Here is a 16,204-nt window from a genome sequence, read left to right as displayed (position 1 = left end):
CATCCATTAATGCAAGCAATAGTCATTGAGTCCCTAAGGCCTAAGAACACAGGAGGATAAAACAGGCATTCACCCTGTTCATTCCAAACGGCAGGCAGGACGTCAAGGAAAAGAGAATGCACACAGAAATGTTCCAGATCATGACAAATATTAAAATTCAGAAAGAAAAAGAAGCAGGGTGATGTGGTTTGCCTGGACAGGGAGATTCCACAGGGCTCATGGAGAGGGAGAGGGCAGAGGCAGCCCTGAAGAGGGCACTTCAGCCGCGACAGGCTGGCAGCCAGCCAGACACCTGCTGGCTGGACTCACCTCCTTCAGAAGGTAACAGGGCCATGAGGGAGGAGCACGGAGCAGGGGCACAAGAGGGAGATGGCAGGCTGAAGGGCGGGCAGGGAGCAGACCAGGAGGAACCCGGGGGTTTCAGCAGGGCAGCAACATGATCTGAGGCTTGGACTGCCTGAAGACAGAGGGACCCAGCATCAGGAAGGCAGGCAAGGAGGCCACGACTGTGGTCCTTCTGCCAAGAAACAGTGGCCGAGGAGCAACCATGGAGGGGAGGCAGGAGGACAGGGACAGAAGGAGCCCTGGGTTTAGGAAAGGGGTGAGTACAGCTTAGCAATCAACAGCAAAGCCCAGATTTTTAACAAAAAAATAATGACTTCCCCTTTCGACTATTATTTTCTTAGTCTGTGTTTTAGCTATTTTCTTACAATGGTACAGCAAAATACCAAAACTCAAAATAACAATGATTTCTCCTTTGTTCGGTGGGTGTGTTTTGATCTGCTCTATCCTGGACAAAAGGTGCAGACGGGTCTGTCCCTCCTCACCTCTGTCCTCACCCTGGACCATCTCCAAGTCCTGGGTAGGTTCTTGTGGAAATGATGGTAGAAACACAGGAGGACAAATCCCACTTTTGGTGACACAGGTCACTTTTGCTAATGTCCCACTGACCACAGTAAACCTCAGGGCTGAGCCAAGATCACATGGCGTGAGGTACTCATTTCTCCATATGATGAAGACCATGGGTACTCAGAGGGACACAGAACACAGCCCAACACAGGGTCAGTGTGGTCAAATCAAGACAGTGCACTAGAAAGGCAATGTCATTTAGGATCTTCATGAGATTAGGATACCGGGATAGAGAAATTGGTTTGAAATTTAAAAGAAAATGATAAAGTCTGAAGACACCAATGAGATCAATACAGACTAAAGATCACAACCAACCAGGACACAGTTCAAAGAGATTTGTAAGAAAAGACAATAAGTATTCACTTATTTTAATTCATAAAATTAAGCAATTTTATTTCATAAAATTAAAAAATAGCAAAATCACTCAACAAAGTAAGAGGCTAAATAAACTTTTAAAAAGTTTCAGTTTCACCAAGTATATAATACTCTTACTAAATATTAAGAAAAATAAGAATACGCTTACTTGTCCATATCACTAAAAGCTTTACCACTGTTTGCTACGCTTAGAAAATATTTCTTAAAAGAATGAATGTGCTGAATATGCTCTGCTGAGGTCATAGAAACACGCTGTGCACCTGGAGGAGGCAGAACTGAGTCATGAAGAGTTTTCAACGCTAAGCAGAGAACTCTGCCTTGGTTATGCAGCTTACCACAGGCAAGAGGAAGGACCTGCAGAAGGCACTGGGCAACTGTGCACAAAGGAATCCAACAGACCGACCAGGAACAGGTGAATACAAATTCTAAATTAGTAAAAGAACACAAGAACTAACCCAAGAAACAGGTGAAATATCTTAGACAGGAGTAATATAATAGGAGAGAGTCAAAGAAAATGCTAGAATCCAGCCTAGGGCAGTGCTTCTCAATCTCAAGGACACTAGGGTCCAGTTATAAGGCAGATTCTGAGTCAGGAACCAGAGATTCTGCCTCTTCATTGACCTCCAAGGCGGGGCCAGCACTGCTAACTTCAGATCACTTCTGAGTAGAAAGGACCCAGAGAATGGAGCCATTATGGAGAACTTCCTAGGCAGCAGCTTTCCCAGCACTCCAGACACTGCAGGAGCATCTCATCACATGCTCTCCCACCATGCCATGGCCTCCTTCATGGTGCACACCAAACATAACTTGTGTGTCCAGTTTTGATGTTCTGTTCAGTGTACCTCCTCCCACCTAACTCAGTGCCTTACTTGGCGCACCACTTGAGCCCTGATGCTTAACTTAGCATGCATCTGGCACATGGCCTGCACCGAGGATTTAAGAAATGAATGAACAGAAATACTGGTAAAGAAACAGGTCTGAACACACCAGGGTTAGAAAGGGCAACTGCGTGCAAAGTGCAAAGAGACACTCCTGAGAACAGATAGAGGCTCTGGGAGCAGATCTGATGGCTGTATTAATGTGGACATTGGAGCCATGAAAGAAAATAATGTAGGGGCACACACAAAGAAAGAACATCCAATGAAGCTCTCAGGGGTACTCTTGAGAGAACCTAGGGGAGGGGACAGCAAGGAATACAGTCAGCAGGAGGTTCTCAAAGGAAGAACACTCAAATAGTAAAAAAAAAAGTTTTAAAACACAGCCTCTGGGCCAAGGCAGATGGAACACTGAGCACAGCCACAGGCTAAGCCTCCGGCTGGAAATGAGAGATTCTAGGAGGTTCAGGAGGAGCAGGAGACAGGGAGGAAGGGAGGAGTCGGCACTCCCTGTGCACACCCAAGGCTACCTGCTGCCCATCTGAAGGAAGACGCAGCCTGGCGTGTTTGAAAATGCCTCCAAGAGCCAGGCTGACATACAGAATTAAATGAAATAAATGAAATGGTCTCTTATAAAGCAGGGATGGGGCTTGGCTCAGATCAGAGCATGCAGCACGCGCCCCTCCCCCACACAAACAGCAGCTGACCCACTTCAGGGGAATAGGAATCCAATACTGTCAAAATTGACATTTTTATTTTTTGTCCCAGGAACACACAAAAATCGGAATATATGTCTGAAATTTCCTGAATTGGGCAGAGAATATATTGAATTTGTAGTGTACCACTGGATTCTCTCTGGCCTACACAAACGAGCAAAACCCCCGACTTATCCAAAGTGAATAAAAGCACAAGACTGCAGAGCACAACGGAGAGTGTGGCTGGCTTTGAGCAGACCAACATGCAAACAAGGCTGATGTGTTGAGCCACCAAAGCACAGGTGGCCGAGGCCGAGGACAACAGGCTCAACAAGTGGCCCAGAGCACACAACAAAGCAGGAGGCCTTCTCTGTGAGGCCCAGGAACCCACCCAGCATGGAGAGAAAGGGTGGAGTAGGGGTGGGAGGGTTGGAATGAATGGAAGTCCACCCTGAAGTCCACCCGACACAGCTGCAAGTCCAAAGCAAGAGGACCACAGAGGGAAATGGCCTCAGACTGGGAAAACTGTGTTTGAAAATACATTGATTTGTTTTATTTTAAATTTGGACAATCCCAATACTTATCAGTGATCTTTTCATCTGACACTATGTGAGCATGGACAGCGATGGCTATCTGAAATGGTACCAGGTGTACGAGACGGATTACGGAAGTAGAATGTTCTGTGGAGAAAACACTCCACAAGCGAGGGCAAGAAGGCAGCGGCCCTCCTGCTCTGCCCCTTTGCTGAGTGTGCCAAAAACACTTGGAGCCAGTTGAGACAGGAGATAGCTATCTGGCCACTTAAAACTACCTGGACTGATGCCATATTCATACACACTCAACAGCAGACAGCAGGTTAATAAATTAATCACCATACCAGCCTGGTCTGCAATTAAAACTGACTTAAATAATCAACTATCTCTGTTTTTGTTAGGTCGGTGGTGGTGACTTGGTGGAGACTTAGTGGCAACTTAGAACAAAGCAGCCCGCGCTGGAAAAGAACATCAATCAGGTGCAGGCAGAAATGCCTGTCAATCAGCCAGAGCTCCTGACTAACTCCTGTCAATCAGCAGGACCCCCTGGCCAATCCTGGAGTTCGGCCAACTCCCCTGACCAACTCCAAGGAGGCAAGGGACCCTAGAGACACCTTTTCCTGTCCCAAGCTCTTCCCTTCCTGCTGTAAGCCCCATAAAAGTCCAGTCCGGTCGAGCTTCCACGCAGTTTCTCCTCAGACCCTTCCCCTGTCCCCTCTGTGGGTCTGATCTGGGAGTGATGTCTCAATAAAGCCTGTTGGTCGCAGCCTGCCCCGCCTGATCTGACATCTTGGTGCCGACACCGGGGAAGGGATTTTTGGGCTTCTCTCTCAGGGGATTGAAGCCCATCCCTTCCCCCTTGAAAAGAACCGGGAACTTTCTAAGCAGCTCTTTCCCTCTCCCTTCATCTGGGCCCACAGGAGTGGGGTAAGTTCCTCCTTTCCCTTGACCTTCCAGACCCTTTCTGTCTGCAGGGTCTATCTATAAGTCACGCGCGTACCATAGGCCCTGCCCATTCTGTTCAGGGCTCTGGGGACTGTGGAGACGTCCCAGTCCTCCTGAGAGCCCCCTGCCAACCGCTGGAGCCCACGGAGGCTGTAGGGAGGCCTCAACCTCCGCGCTGGCCCATATCTGTCCGTAGGTGAGTGCAGACAGAACTTGGGACGCCTTTTTCCACCCCCAAGGGTGCCGGAAGATCATGGGAAACGCAGAGTCCTCCCCTTAGACCCCAAAGTCCTTTGGGTGTCTATATTCAACTTCTGCCAAGTTAGGGCTCATTCAAGAACCGCCTGGTATTTTACTGCACTGAGACAATGGGTCACAATGGCCCCCAGAGGGAACTGTTGATTTTAAACCTTCACTGAATTGGACAATTTCTGTCCCAGACAAGGAAGTGGAAAACCACGCTCAGGCTTTTTGAGAATCACTCCCATCCTGCCCTCTGCCCTCTGCTCTCAACCTTCTTTCTATTCTTTGCTCCTGTCCTGTCTGCTCTCCCTCCCAGAGGTACCAGTACCGCGTCCCCTCCCACTCTCTGCTGCAGCTGCTGCCCACGGCCCAGTCTGCAGTCTGAGAGCTTACAGCCTGCCTGGCCACCAGACACATGCGCCCTTCCTCCCTCCCTCCCTCTCTGGGTCCCCACGCATGCCTCCCTTTGCCACCCTGGTTCTGACAGGCAGAATGGGTCTCACCTGGCTGCAGTAGGTGGGATCTGTGGATCCCTCTGAGCCTCCTCCCCTACTCTGTTCACCTCTTCTACTGATAAGACCCTTCCCCTCCACCTCCCCCACTCTCTTCTTCCTCTCCTGCTACCTTGATTTCTCCGCCCACCTCTTCCACTGATACCACCCTTCCCCCTCCCCTCCATCCCTCTCCTCTTCCTCCTCTCCTACAGCCATGATCTCCTCCACCCACTCACCCGTCTCTTCTCCCATCAGTGCCCACACTCAGTCCCACCAATCCCTCTTATCAGATTACCCACAGTTCCTTTGTCCTCTCAGGGAAGTAGCTGCTTTAAGATCTTTCCCAGATTGAAAAACCTCTTGGGTCCTTCTCTGCTGACTCTTCTGCTTATATTAAGGAATCCCGATATCTCTCCCAGACCTATGATCTTACCTGGCATGACGTCTATGTTATTCTGTCCTCTACTCTGACCCCAGATGAGCGAGCCCGCATTCAGCAGGCTGCTGGAGATTATGCTGACCAAACAGATACGACTCTCCCCACAGGTGAAGCAGCTGTTCCCCTAACCGAACCTAACTGGGACTATCAGATGGCCAACAAGGTCACCGTCACTGTGCTCGCATGGTCCAATATCTTATAGCAGGCATGCAAGCAGTTTCTAATAAGGTAGTTAACTTCGATAAACTGAGGGAAATTACCCAGAATCCTGATGAAAATGCAGCCTTATTTCTCAACCGCCTTACAGAGGCCCTAACCAAATACACTAAGCTGGATTTGAGTCTCCCACCAGGACTACAGTGTTAGCAACCCATTTCATTACTCAATCGGCTCATGATATTAGAAAAAGCTCAAATGAGCTGAGGAGGGCCCTCAGACCCTATCTGAGACCTGGTGAAAATGGCCTTTGAAGCAGGCTCCATTGCAGAAAAAGGTAACGCCCCAAACCCAGGCCTTGGCAGCGGCCCTGAGGCCTAAGTCTCCAACAGAAGTTTCAGAGGGGGACCAGGATTCTTCTCCACCAGAGGCTTGCCTCAAACGTGGATTCGAAGGTCACTGGGCTCGCCAATGCCCAGACCCACGGCCTCCTTCCAGGCCACGCCCACCTGTAAGCAGACAGGACATTGGAAGAGTGACTGCCCCATGGCTGGCCCTTCCTCAGCACCTCTACGCAGGGGTATGACCAGTCAGGCAGTCCCTTCTCCTGAACTTTTGGGGTTCGCAGAACACTGAAGAAGCCCAGACTCGAAGACCCCCATCACCCCCGCCGAGCCCAGGGTGACACTCCAGGCAGCGGGTAAGTCCATAACCTTATTTGTGGACATGGGGGCTGCCTATTCTGTCTTGCCTGCCCATGCTAGGCCTCTGTTTCCTTCCCAGATCTCAGTTATGGGGACTGATGACAAACCCTCCTCCCCAAACTGAACTGCTAAGCTGGCCTGTGCCCTGGAGGGACACCCATTCACTCACTCTTTTCTGGTCATTCCGTCCTGTCCAGTTCCTCTGCTAGGCAGAGATGTTCTCCAACTACTAGGAGCCACCCTCCAACTACACCCCAAAAATACTACCACCCACTTCCTTCTTCCTCTAATTCTTACCCTCTCTAATGACCTGACAGTACCTACTGTACCACTGCCCCCTGACCTAGTCAATCCCCAGATCTGGGACATCTCCATGCAGGTCATAGCCTCGCACCACAAGCCAGTCTGCATCCAGCTGAAACCCCAAACTAAATTTCCTTCGTGTCCCCAATTTCCCATCTCCAAAACCCACAGGGAGGGACTTAAACCCATTATAGACTGGTTACTGGCCCAGGGACTCCTAATCCTTACTGACTTCCCCTGCAACACTCCCATATCTCTGCTACGCAGACCCGCAGGAGCCTATCACTTAGTCCAGGACCTTTGCCTAATTAACAAGGCCGTTATTCCCATCCATCCAGTGGTTTCCAACACTCATGCTTTTCTTTCTCATATCTCCCTTTGATCACTCACTTTACTGTCCTGGATCTTAAAGCTGCCTTCTTTACTGTGCCCCTCCATCCTGACTTCTTTGCCTTCACATGGGAAGACCCTACATCTTTTAGGTCTCAACAGCTGACATGGACAGGACTACCCCAAGGTGCAGGGACAGTCCCTACCACTTTGGTCAGGCCTTGACCAGGATCTGTTTGTGACTTGGGGATAGCACTCTCTTACAGTTGGACAGAAGCCTTCCCCACCTCCAGGGAAACTGCTGACACCGTCGCCTCCATCCTCATTGAGCAGATCATTCCCAGGTTTGGACTTCCTACCTCCATCCAGTCAGACAGCGGTCCAGCCCTCACTTCTCAGGTTGCTCAACTAGTCTCCAAAGGCCTCAACATCACTTGGACGCTCCCCATCCCCCAACGACCCCATACAGTCATACTTCCATGCTGGGGCCGACCAAACTCAAGATTTCTCACCAACCCTCTCCTTTTGTTACCAATCATTAACCTCTCTCAAGCTTCTATCCCAACCCACAGATGGTGCTTCTACATCCAAGCGACATGGCAACAGGATGGCACCACCTGCTCTCAGTTTATGGGCCAAAGCGATTGCCCTTTCATTGGCTGTAGTCGGGCCATCACCCTTAATGTTACTGGATTCAACAGGGCCACCTCATCCCTCGTATGTTTAGCAATGCGACACTTCATATCAGACCAAACTGAGGAATCTTGTAAGCGCTGGCCTGACACCTATGGTGGGTGCCCTTATAATTCATGCAAAAAACACTTCCTAGATAAGCCTTGCTATGAGAATCGAGCTATACCAGATTAACTCTTTGGGACCCATGGAACCCAAAATGGGCCTCTGGTGTTGATGGTAAATTTTATTCATGGGGTTTTGCCAAACACCCCTCAGCCTCTATCAGAATCTGGAGAACATAAATACAAGTGCTCCCTCAAATTCACATGACCATCCAGGAGCAAGAGAGGGAACTCCAACACCAGCTGGATGCAGGTGCCCATCCTGAAGCTGACCCTTTCTCATGGGTGGCCCTAATCATCAGGGCCTTCAGCTTCCCAATTTGTCCAAAGTGAATAACATTTCAGACGGTCTCCTCTGCGCAGGTTTGGATCGTAGTCCATTGACTGTGAGTCCCATTGATTTTCTGCTCAATACCTCAACCAGACCCCAAGGACCTCCCCCTCCAGCCTTTGAGGAAGAACCTCTTTTTCGTAACTCATCAGGGAACTTCTCTTGCTGCTACACTTCCTCAGGTTCTGCACCCTGTGACCAGATTGTTTGAATTTCTTCCTTAACCTTTGCTCCGCCTGGGTTCTTTTTCAGGTGCAATGGTACCCTGACAAATAATCTAAGCCTCAACATGCCGTTTGCTTTGTGTGTTCCTTCCACCTTGGTCCCCCAATGAACTCTGTACAGCGAGGCTGAATTAACATGGCTTGTCACCACCTCCCTTTCCAGGACAAGAAGGGCCGTCCTTCTACCAGTAGTAGTTGGCCTCTCCCTGGCCTCCTCCTGCACTGGACTTGGGGCAGGACTTGGTTATGCTACTCAGAAGCTTGAACAACAACTTTGGGAAGCAGTAGAGGCATCAGCCGCCTCTCTCGCTTCCCTACAAAGGCAAACAACATCTCTTGCCCAAGTCTCATTGCAGAACCGTCGAGCTCTAGATCTTTTGATGCAGATAAAGGAGGAACCTGTCTGTCCTAAAAGAAGAATGCTGCTACCATATCAACAAAACTGGATTGGTCCCAGAGAATGTTGACACCCTCCGTCGTTTGGGTGAAAGGCTTAAACAGCAACCATCAAATGACCCCTGGCCAGGCTGGCTAAACTGAACCCTCATTGCCTGGCTGACTCCCATTCTCACTCCTATATTAGTAACAGGGCTTCTACTAATGATTGCTCCCTGCCTCCTCAGGTTCGCTCGAAAGCACGTGAGTGAAATTGCCAGAGTGACCTACAACCAGATGCTCCTACACCCCTACATTCGCCTCCCCACCGAACCTACACCCGATCCACTCCCCCACAACGCCCCTAAACAAGCAGGAAGTAGCTAGACAGAAATTCGCAGCCCTATATCACCAAAAAGGCTGGAATGTTAGGTCGGTGGTGGTGACTTGGTGGTGACTTGGTGGCAACTTAGAACAAAGCAGCCCGCGCTGGAAAAGAACATGAATCAGGTGCCGGCAGAAATGCCTGTCAATCAGCCAGATCTCCTGACTAACTCCTGTCAATTAATTAGCAGGACCCCCTGGCCAATCCTGGAGTTCAGCCAACTTCCCTGACCAACTCCAAGGAGGCAAGAGACCCTAGAGACACCTTTTCCTGTCCCAAGCTCTTCCCTTCCTGCTGTAAGCCCCATAAAAGTCCAGTCCGGTCGAGCTTCCACGCGGTTTCTCCTCAGACCCTTCCCCTGTCCCCTCTGTGGGTCTGATCGAGTTCCGCCTGGGAGTGATGTCTCAATGAAGCCTGTTCAGTGGCCCTTTTAAATCTGCCTCCTTTGGTTGCAGCCTGCCCCGCCTGATCTGACAGTTTTCTCTTATGAAGAGCTTGGAGTTCTTTCAGCTGGGCTGTGACAGTCTAGATGGGCAGCAGCATCGTGTGCTGCTCTCCCTCAGAGGATAGCTGGCATTATGGTATGTAAAGTGCCACCCAAAGCACTAGGGTCCATATAAAAAAGTTCATCAGAAATTGATGTCATAAAGAAGCATATGCCTAACAAAAGAGGTACGAGATACAACATATGCCAACAGAAGAGGTGCGAGGACAACTCAAGGTAGAAGTCGAGAGAGAGTGAAGTGAAGAACCATCAATGCTACAGAAACAGATAAAAAGCTGGGAAAGAACAGTCCATCATTGAGGGACTCTTATTTGACACAACAAGTGTCAGGGTGGTCTCCCAGTTCGCCATCTTATCCTACCAAGCCATGCTGCCTTCCACCATGGACTCGAGTTTCCTGCTGAGCTCTCAATATCTAGACAACTGATCTTAAATTTTCATCACCGTTTCATTCTGTCTATGCTTCATCTGGGGTGCCCTGAAGACACTCTTTCTTCCTACTCCACAGGGCGACACAGGAAGCCATGCCACACACAGAAGACTCACTCCTGGTCCTGCAGATGTTGGTCTGATATAAACACAGGCTTTGACATGACCAGGACGAGGGTCGGGAGTTCCAGTTCTGTGCCAGCCACCTCCCACAAAGACCCTAGGGTTCAAGGCCGGAGAGTAGGTTCACCCGGAGCTCCAACCAGACCCAGCCTTCAGCCACCCTCCAGCCCCTCCCCAGGTCCTGGATCCTGGAAGGCATCTTGCAGTCCCAGGTCTGCCAGGGAGCTCCACTCTAAGCCAACTCCAGACAAGGGCCGTCCAACAAGACACACAAGTACGGTAACAGAAGCAGAAGGGGCAGGAATGGAAGAAACCAGCCTAAGAACGTAATCATTTCAACTTAGTTCCACTGATAACAGAACTGTAAAAATCATAAAACTCCAAAATTAGTTAAAAATACAATGAAAAAGCAACAACAGAAATTAATGTGTCTTATTTACCTCAGTTATTCTCGAATTCAAGCTCCATGAAGGCAGGACTCTGCCTACTCTGCTCACTGCTTTATCTCCCACAGAAATCAACCTGACACAGCTAGCCAGATTTAGTAATAGATGCTTTTTTAGCCACTTACTTTTTCTTCAGTTTTTCTTTCTATTTTTCCCTATATTTTACTCTTAATACTAGGTGAAACACATAATATTGTATGCTGACTTCTTACATGCAATGATATTACTGAGTTCCATTTTCCTGAATAACAAAGAGAGGTAGAAGGAATTTCATATTAATCTAGTTCCATACTGTCATGTTCCCTTCTGACTTGGCACAGTATGTCATTTCTTAGATTTCGTCGTCATGAAATTTTTTTATGAACTGTTCTCAAAAACACACAGTGTTTGTTCTTAATATTTGCGGTTAAGAATTAATGATATTAGGGCTAGAGTTGTGGCTCAGTGGTAGAGCACGTGCCTAGCATGTATGAGGTCCTGGGTTCGATTCTCAGCATTGCATATAAATAAATAAAGGTCTATCAACAACTAAAAGAATATTTGGGCTGGGGCTCAGTGGTAGAGCGCTCACCTAGCACATATGAGGGACTGGGTTTGATCCACAGCACCACAAAACGGTAAATAAATAAAATAAAAGTATTGTGTCCATCTATAACTAACAAATATTTTAAAAAATAATAATTGATATTAAAAAAATTTCATGACAACAAAATCTAAGAAATGACATACTGTGCCAAGTCAGAAGGGAACATGACAGTATGGAACTAGATTAATATGAAATTCCTTCTACCTCTCTTTGTTATTCAGGAAAATGGAACTCAGTAATATCATTGCATGTAAGAAGTCAGCATACAATATTATGTGTTTCACCTAGTATTAAGAGTAAAATATAGGGAAAAATAGAAAGAAAAACTGAAGAAAAATTAAGTGGTAAAAAAAAGCATCTACTACTAAATCACTTCTCTGAAAGTTCCCCAGCTTAGTGGATCTGAGAATAAGGGTTTTTTCTTTATCAATTTCTCACTACTAACAAATTGTTTCACATGACTATGTGGAACTATCAGCATTATCAAATTTTAAATGTTAAGAAAATAACAATATAAAAGCTGGTTTTGGATTTTGTTTTTGTTTAAAGTGAAAAATAGATTTTGCATATCATTGCTTATATTTATATTTCATCTCATCACATAGCTACTTCTATCTCCCTCAAAATACCACGACTCCTTGAAAACAATGATCCTCTGTCCCACTGTCTGGCTGTTAAATTACAACTATACATGCCCTGATAGAATATGTTCCTATTAAAATTCCTTGAAGGACCTATTTAAGAAGTCAGTTGACTTAGTCAATTTTCTGCTTCTGCAACAAAATACCACAGAATGGGGAATTTATAAACAAGAGAGGTTTATTCAGTCCTCCATTCTGGAGGGTAAGAAATCCAGGATGGAGGGGCAGCATCTGGTGAGGGATTTCTTACTGGTTAATGTGGTAAAAGGGCAAGCAAGTGTAGACACAGAAAATATAGGCTGGAAAGACAAAGTGATTAGCACCCACTATCAAGAATAGCACCTACTGTCAATCAGAAAAACAGTGCTGGTGCAGTTTTCACACACAGCTCTAAATGCTTCTTCCCTTCGATTAGATAATAACTGTAAATTACACAAGAAAAAGAAAATATGAGGAACAACTGAGTAAGAGAAAAATTTCTTTTAGAAAAATCAATGATACTATAGTGAGAGGTATGCTTAAGTATTAGGACATCAAAAATATATAGTTATCAGGATTTTAAACATTTAGGTATTAGAAATTTATATATGCACTCTAATAAATTACAAAATTATATAATTTTAATTAATTAGGGTATTCTTGAATTCTTTGAAAGTAATTGTTTTAGGTGTCATCCAAATAGTTTATGAACTTACTGATGACAAACAGATTAAAACTCAGGTCTTCACTATTGATGGTTATCTTGAGAAAAAGTAATAAAAGATGTTTTTGTGTAGAGACCATAGTCTCCTAAAAGGGAAAGTTTCATTTTCAAGCTCCCTCACTGGCTCAATCCCAGTGACTGCACAGTAGATCCGCTCCATCACACCTGCCATCTCCCATCCGTGCCACAAGCATTAACTCAGACATCCTCATAGACTGGTGAATGATGTAACAGTTTTAAGCCTGATTTTGATGACCAAAAGACGCACCCTGACTTCTACTGGACTGCACTGACAGATTAAAAGGCCAAGAGTCCTATACTTCTCAAAAGCAAGACTTTGTGAGTTTAATAACCCCTCCCAAGTTTAAGTTCTCCACTACCATTCCTCATTCTTCGCCACACTGTGAACCAGCCTCACTCTCCAACTTCACTGCACACCAACTTCTACATCACTCCCCTTTTCATCAAGTCCTTAAATGAAACTCATATTACAAATATGGAGAGAGATCCTTCAAATGCCACTTAACTAGCTTGGACAGTTTACTTCCCTTTCCACCCCTCAGTTTCCTCATACGTAAATGGGGATGACCTCACAGAATATTATGAAGATGAAATGGTTTAATATTTATAAAACTCTTGGAACAATGACTAACATACTGTTTGCTATAATTACTAAATATTATCAATATACCTTCAAACTTTATAGATTTCATGACACTAGATTTGAGGAGACCATAAAAACAAGCATCCCCCTTTTCACAGCTACTCAAAACTGTTCTAAGTCCTCCTGGAGACACACTCATACAAACCTCCAGTGCACAGTGTTCCATAATCCTTGGGGCACAAACTTTTACCTGCTAAAGCCTAGTTAATATGGGGAGAGAAAGGTGTGTGGCAAAATGAGTCACTCAAGTAGAAGGGAGGTAACAGCCAGCACACAATAACCAATTGCCACTTTCACAATGACCAAGGAAGTCACAGGCAAAAATCATATTTTCAAGAAATTATGTTTTCTTGAGCAAATTTTGAATCTGCAGCCACTTCAAAAAGCAACTTGCTTAGATCAGTCCACTCACCATGAACAAATGCTTAACTAAAATTAGGGGGAAAACTGTTCTCTGCACCACTCACTAAAAGCACTAAAATAATCCCAAATTTTCACTATGTCACATAAACTTATGATTCAACTTTTCAATAAGTTAATATGGGAATAATCCCAAAACCACATTAGCAAATTTTCTTCAGACTCTCAATGCCTATGACGCCTTTTAAGGAGAAATTTTCATGTAAAAAATAATATGCTATAAACAAAAAGGTACTGGCTTCTACACCGAGCGTTGTTCTACTTCAGCTCATAGTATAGATAGTTCATCCTCCCTGAAAATGTGGCCTGGTTTCCAGGCAGCTAACTGTTCTTCTTTATCGTAAGAACAGACTCCCCTTACCACTGACAGTTACTGTTAGAAACGGAACATTCTGTTACTTAACAAGAACAGTCAAGACTTACTTTTAATCTATATACTGTGCAATACAAAGTTCTGTTCTGTTTCTTCCCATACTAAAATAAACAGTTGTACTCATAACCACCGATTAAGCCCAACTGCACAGCACTAGTAAAAGTACCTCAAAAAAAAAAAAAAAAAAACCTAGCTAAAAATCACTAATTGTTGCACAGAAACCTAAACACGATGACATTTTTTGCTGTTACCTTTTGAATGCTTCTGCTGGGTTCCTCTCACATTCTCCAGGCTGTAAGAGGCTTTGAACGGCTGGATCTCGTAGCTTGTCCTCATATCCTTGGAGTAGTCCACTGCGGCATATCTGGGCAACCAAACCTCTAACAAACCCTCCAACACACAAAGTATCAGAGTCCTGGGCTTTGCAGAAATGAAAGGCCAAAGCCTGGCGATGTAAACCTCTCTGCAAGCTTGTAGGTGAACTTGGCCATAAGAGTTCAGTACACAGGGCTGTCTTGCCACTACCAGGCCCTCCTACCAACAACACACCCCAGGCAGCTGCCTTTCCTGAGACAGCACCAGCATTATTCCCAGAATTCATCACAAGGGACGGTGTGTTGACAGCACTACTGCAGCAGCTGGTTTTCTCCTGGAGGCAATGCTGAAGTTTGTGGAAAACCCACTCCCTACAGTAAAACTGCTTCCCTTGCAATAAACTCGTTTGGGCCATTTTGCAGACTTTTTCTTCCCAAGGATTAGTCATAATAGGTTTTCTATCTTCAACACTGGCTAGGAGCTAGGTACACCAATATAGTCTTTATATCCATTTGGACATAACTTACATTTGAATGACAAAAGTAACCAGTTACAGAAAAATTCAACAGTCACAATTTATCAATACAATGTGCATGACTATATTTGCTTCCATATTCTTGATTAGCAGAGAATATATTAATTGTTGAACAGATGCAAAAACAACTGGTTCCAAAGCTTGCCAATAGTTTTTGTATATCTTGATGGGTCATATAGCTCCATCGTTATGTCTGGAGTTTATGTGACTGTAGAGATTTCAAGCATACAGATGAAATAATAAATCTGGAAAACTCAAAAAGAGAAAACTCAGTCTTTCAATATATAACAAATGCTTCTCCAGACTCCAAGTGTTAATTGTGTGTATGAAAATTAGATGTAGAAAAGCTGTCCATTATCTTAAATGTTATCAAAGAGATAACATTTATATAGTACATAGGTAGCTCTGTATTTCTTGTTGAAGGATGATCACTCCAAGTACTAGTTCTTGCCAGTTTTAGGCATCTGGGCAACTGCGAAGGAAGATTCAGATTATCCCTTATGTGGCAGAAATGACAAACCACTGTTTACACCTTCTTAATTCAAAGCATTCATAAAATGCATTTTTCAAGACAGCAGATGCTTAATAAACGGGTTCCTGGGTCTTAAGATGTCCAGGTAATCCACAATTTCCATAAGTAACTAAAACGAAACAAACAAAAATATCTTAGTGCAAAATATCGTATATTAAAAGCTTATTTACAATTCACCCATTAATCTCAAAAATCCATACACTTCATCTCTGGCACTTTCAAGAAGTTGGGACACTTACCCCTCAAAGATACTGGTTCTATTTCCCTTTTGCATTATTTTCTTCTATGGTTGTAATTCCCAATCAGCCGATTTTAATAATTTAATATCGATTTTTGAAACCTTTTCACCCTAGAAAGGGAGAAAAAAGAGACTTGCTGCACATGGAGTGACACCCTTCATTTTGGCCAGAAGGCTCTGAGGCTAGCTTGGTGGAACAGCGCCTCCAAGGAAGCGCTCTCAGCTCGCCCTGCAAGGCCGTCAGGGGCTGCCGACTGGACTCTCTGCACTTCTTTGTTGGCAGTTTGCAAAATCGAGGAAAAGAACCCCAGGGTTGCGGCGGGATGGGAACTGGTTAACAGAAAAGGGAAGGCGACGGTCCCTTCCACGAATGATAAATCAAACACTACAGCGTGGCTCCTTCCCCGCGCTGCACCAAGGGCGACGCGCAGGACAGGGTCGGACGCCACCTCCCGCTCCGCGCAGCGGCGAACTCCTCCCGAGCACGGGCGCGGGACAGCGGCGCCGGCGGGGCAGCCCGAGTCCAGCTCGGCCGGGAGACAAAAGGGTCCGGGTCCGGCGCCCGGGCCGCCGCGGCTGGC

At 45.9% G+C, this 16,204-nt stretch overlaps 1 protein-coding gene across 5 annotated transcripts in view; it reads right to left on the bottom strand.

Annotated features, from left to right (window-relative positions):
* Ankrd50 (ankyrin repeat domain 50) overlaps positions 1–16,204 on the bottom strand; it is a 44,563-nt gene that overhangs the window by 27,189 nt on the left and 1,170 nt on the right. For 3 of the 5 annotated variants that reach the window (XM_078022136.1, XM_078022135.1, XM_078022138.1), the window contains exons 2-3: positions 15,625–15,734; positions 14,255–15,494 (exon numbers count right to left, since the gene is read on the bottom strand). In XM_078022136.1, coding sequence (XP_077878262.1) covers positions 14,255–14,766 — 512 coding nt within the window. In that variant the 5' untranslated portion in view covers positions 14,767–15,494; positions 15,625–15,734. Of the gene's footprint in view, positions 1–14,254; positions 15,495–15,624; positions 15,735–16,204 lie in introns of those variants that run through there. The other 2 variants (XM_078022137.1, XM_078022139.1) reach the window with 2 other exon arrangements.

This window comes from Ictidomys tridecemlineatus, chromosome 9, assembly GCF_052094955.1.
Source record: "Ictidomys tridecemlineatus isolate mIctTri1 chromosome 9, mIctTri1.hap1, whole genome shotgun sequence".
NCBI classification, from domain to species: domain Eukaryota; kingdom Metazoa; phylum Chordata; class Mammalia; order Rodentia; family Sciuridae; genus Ictidomys; species Ictidomys tridecemlineatus.
This window is presented reverse-complemented; position numbering and strand designations above follow the sequence as displayed.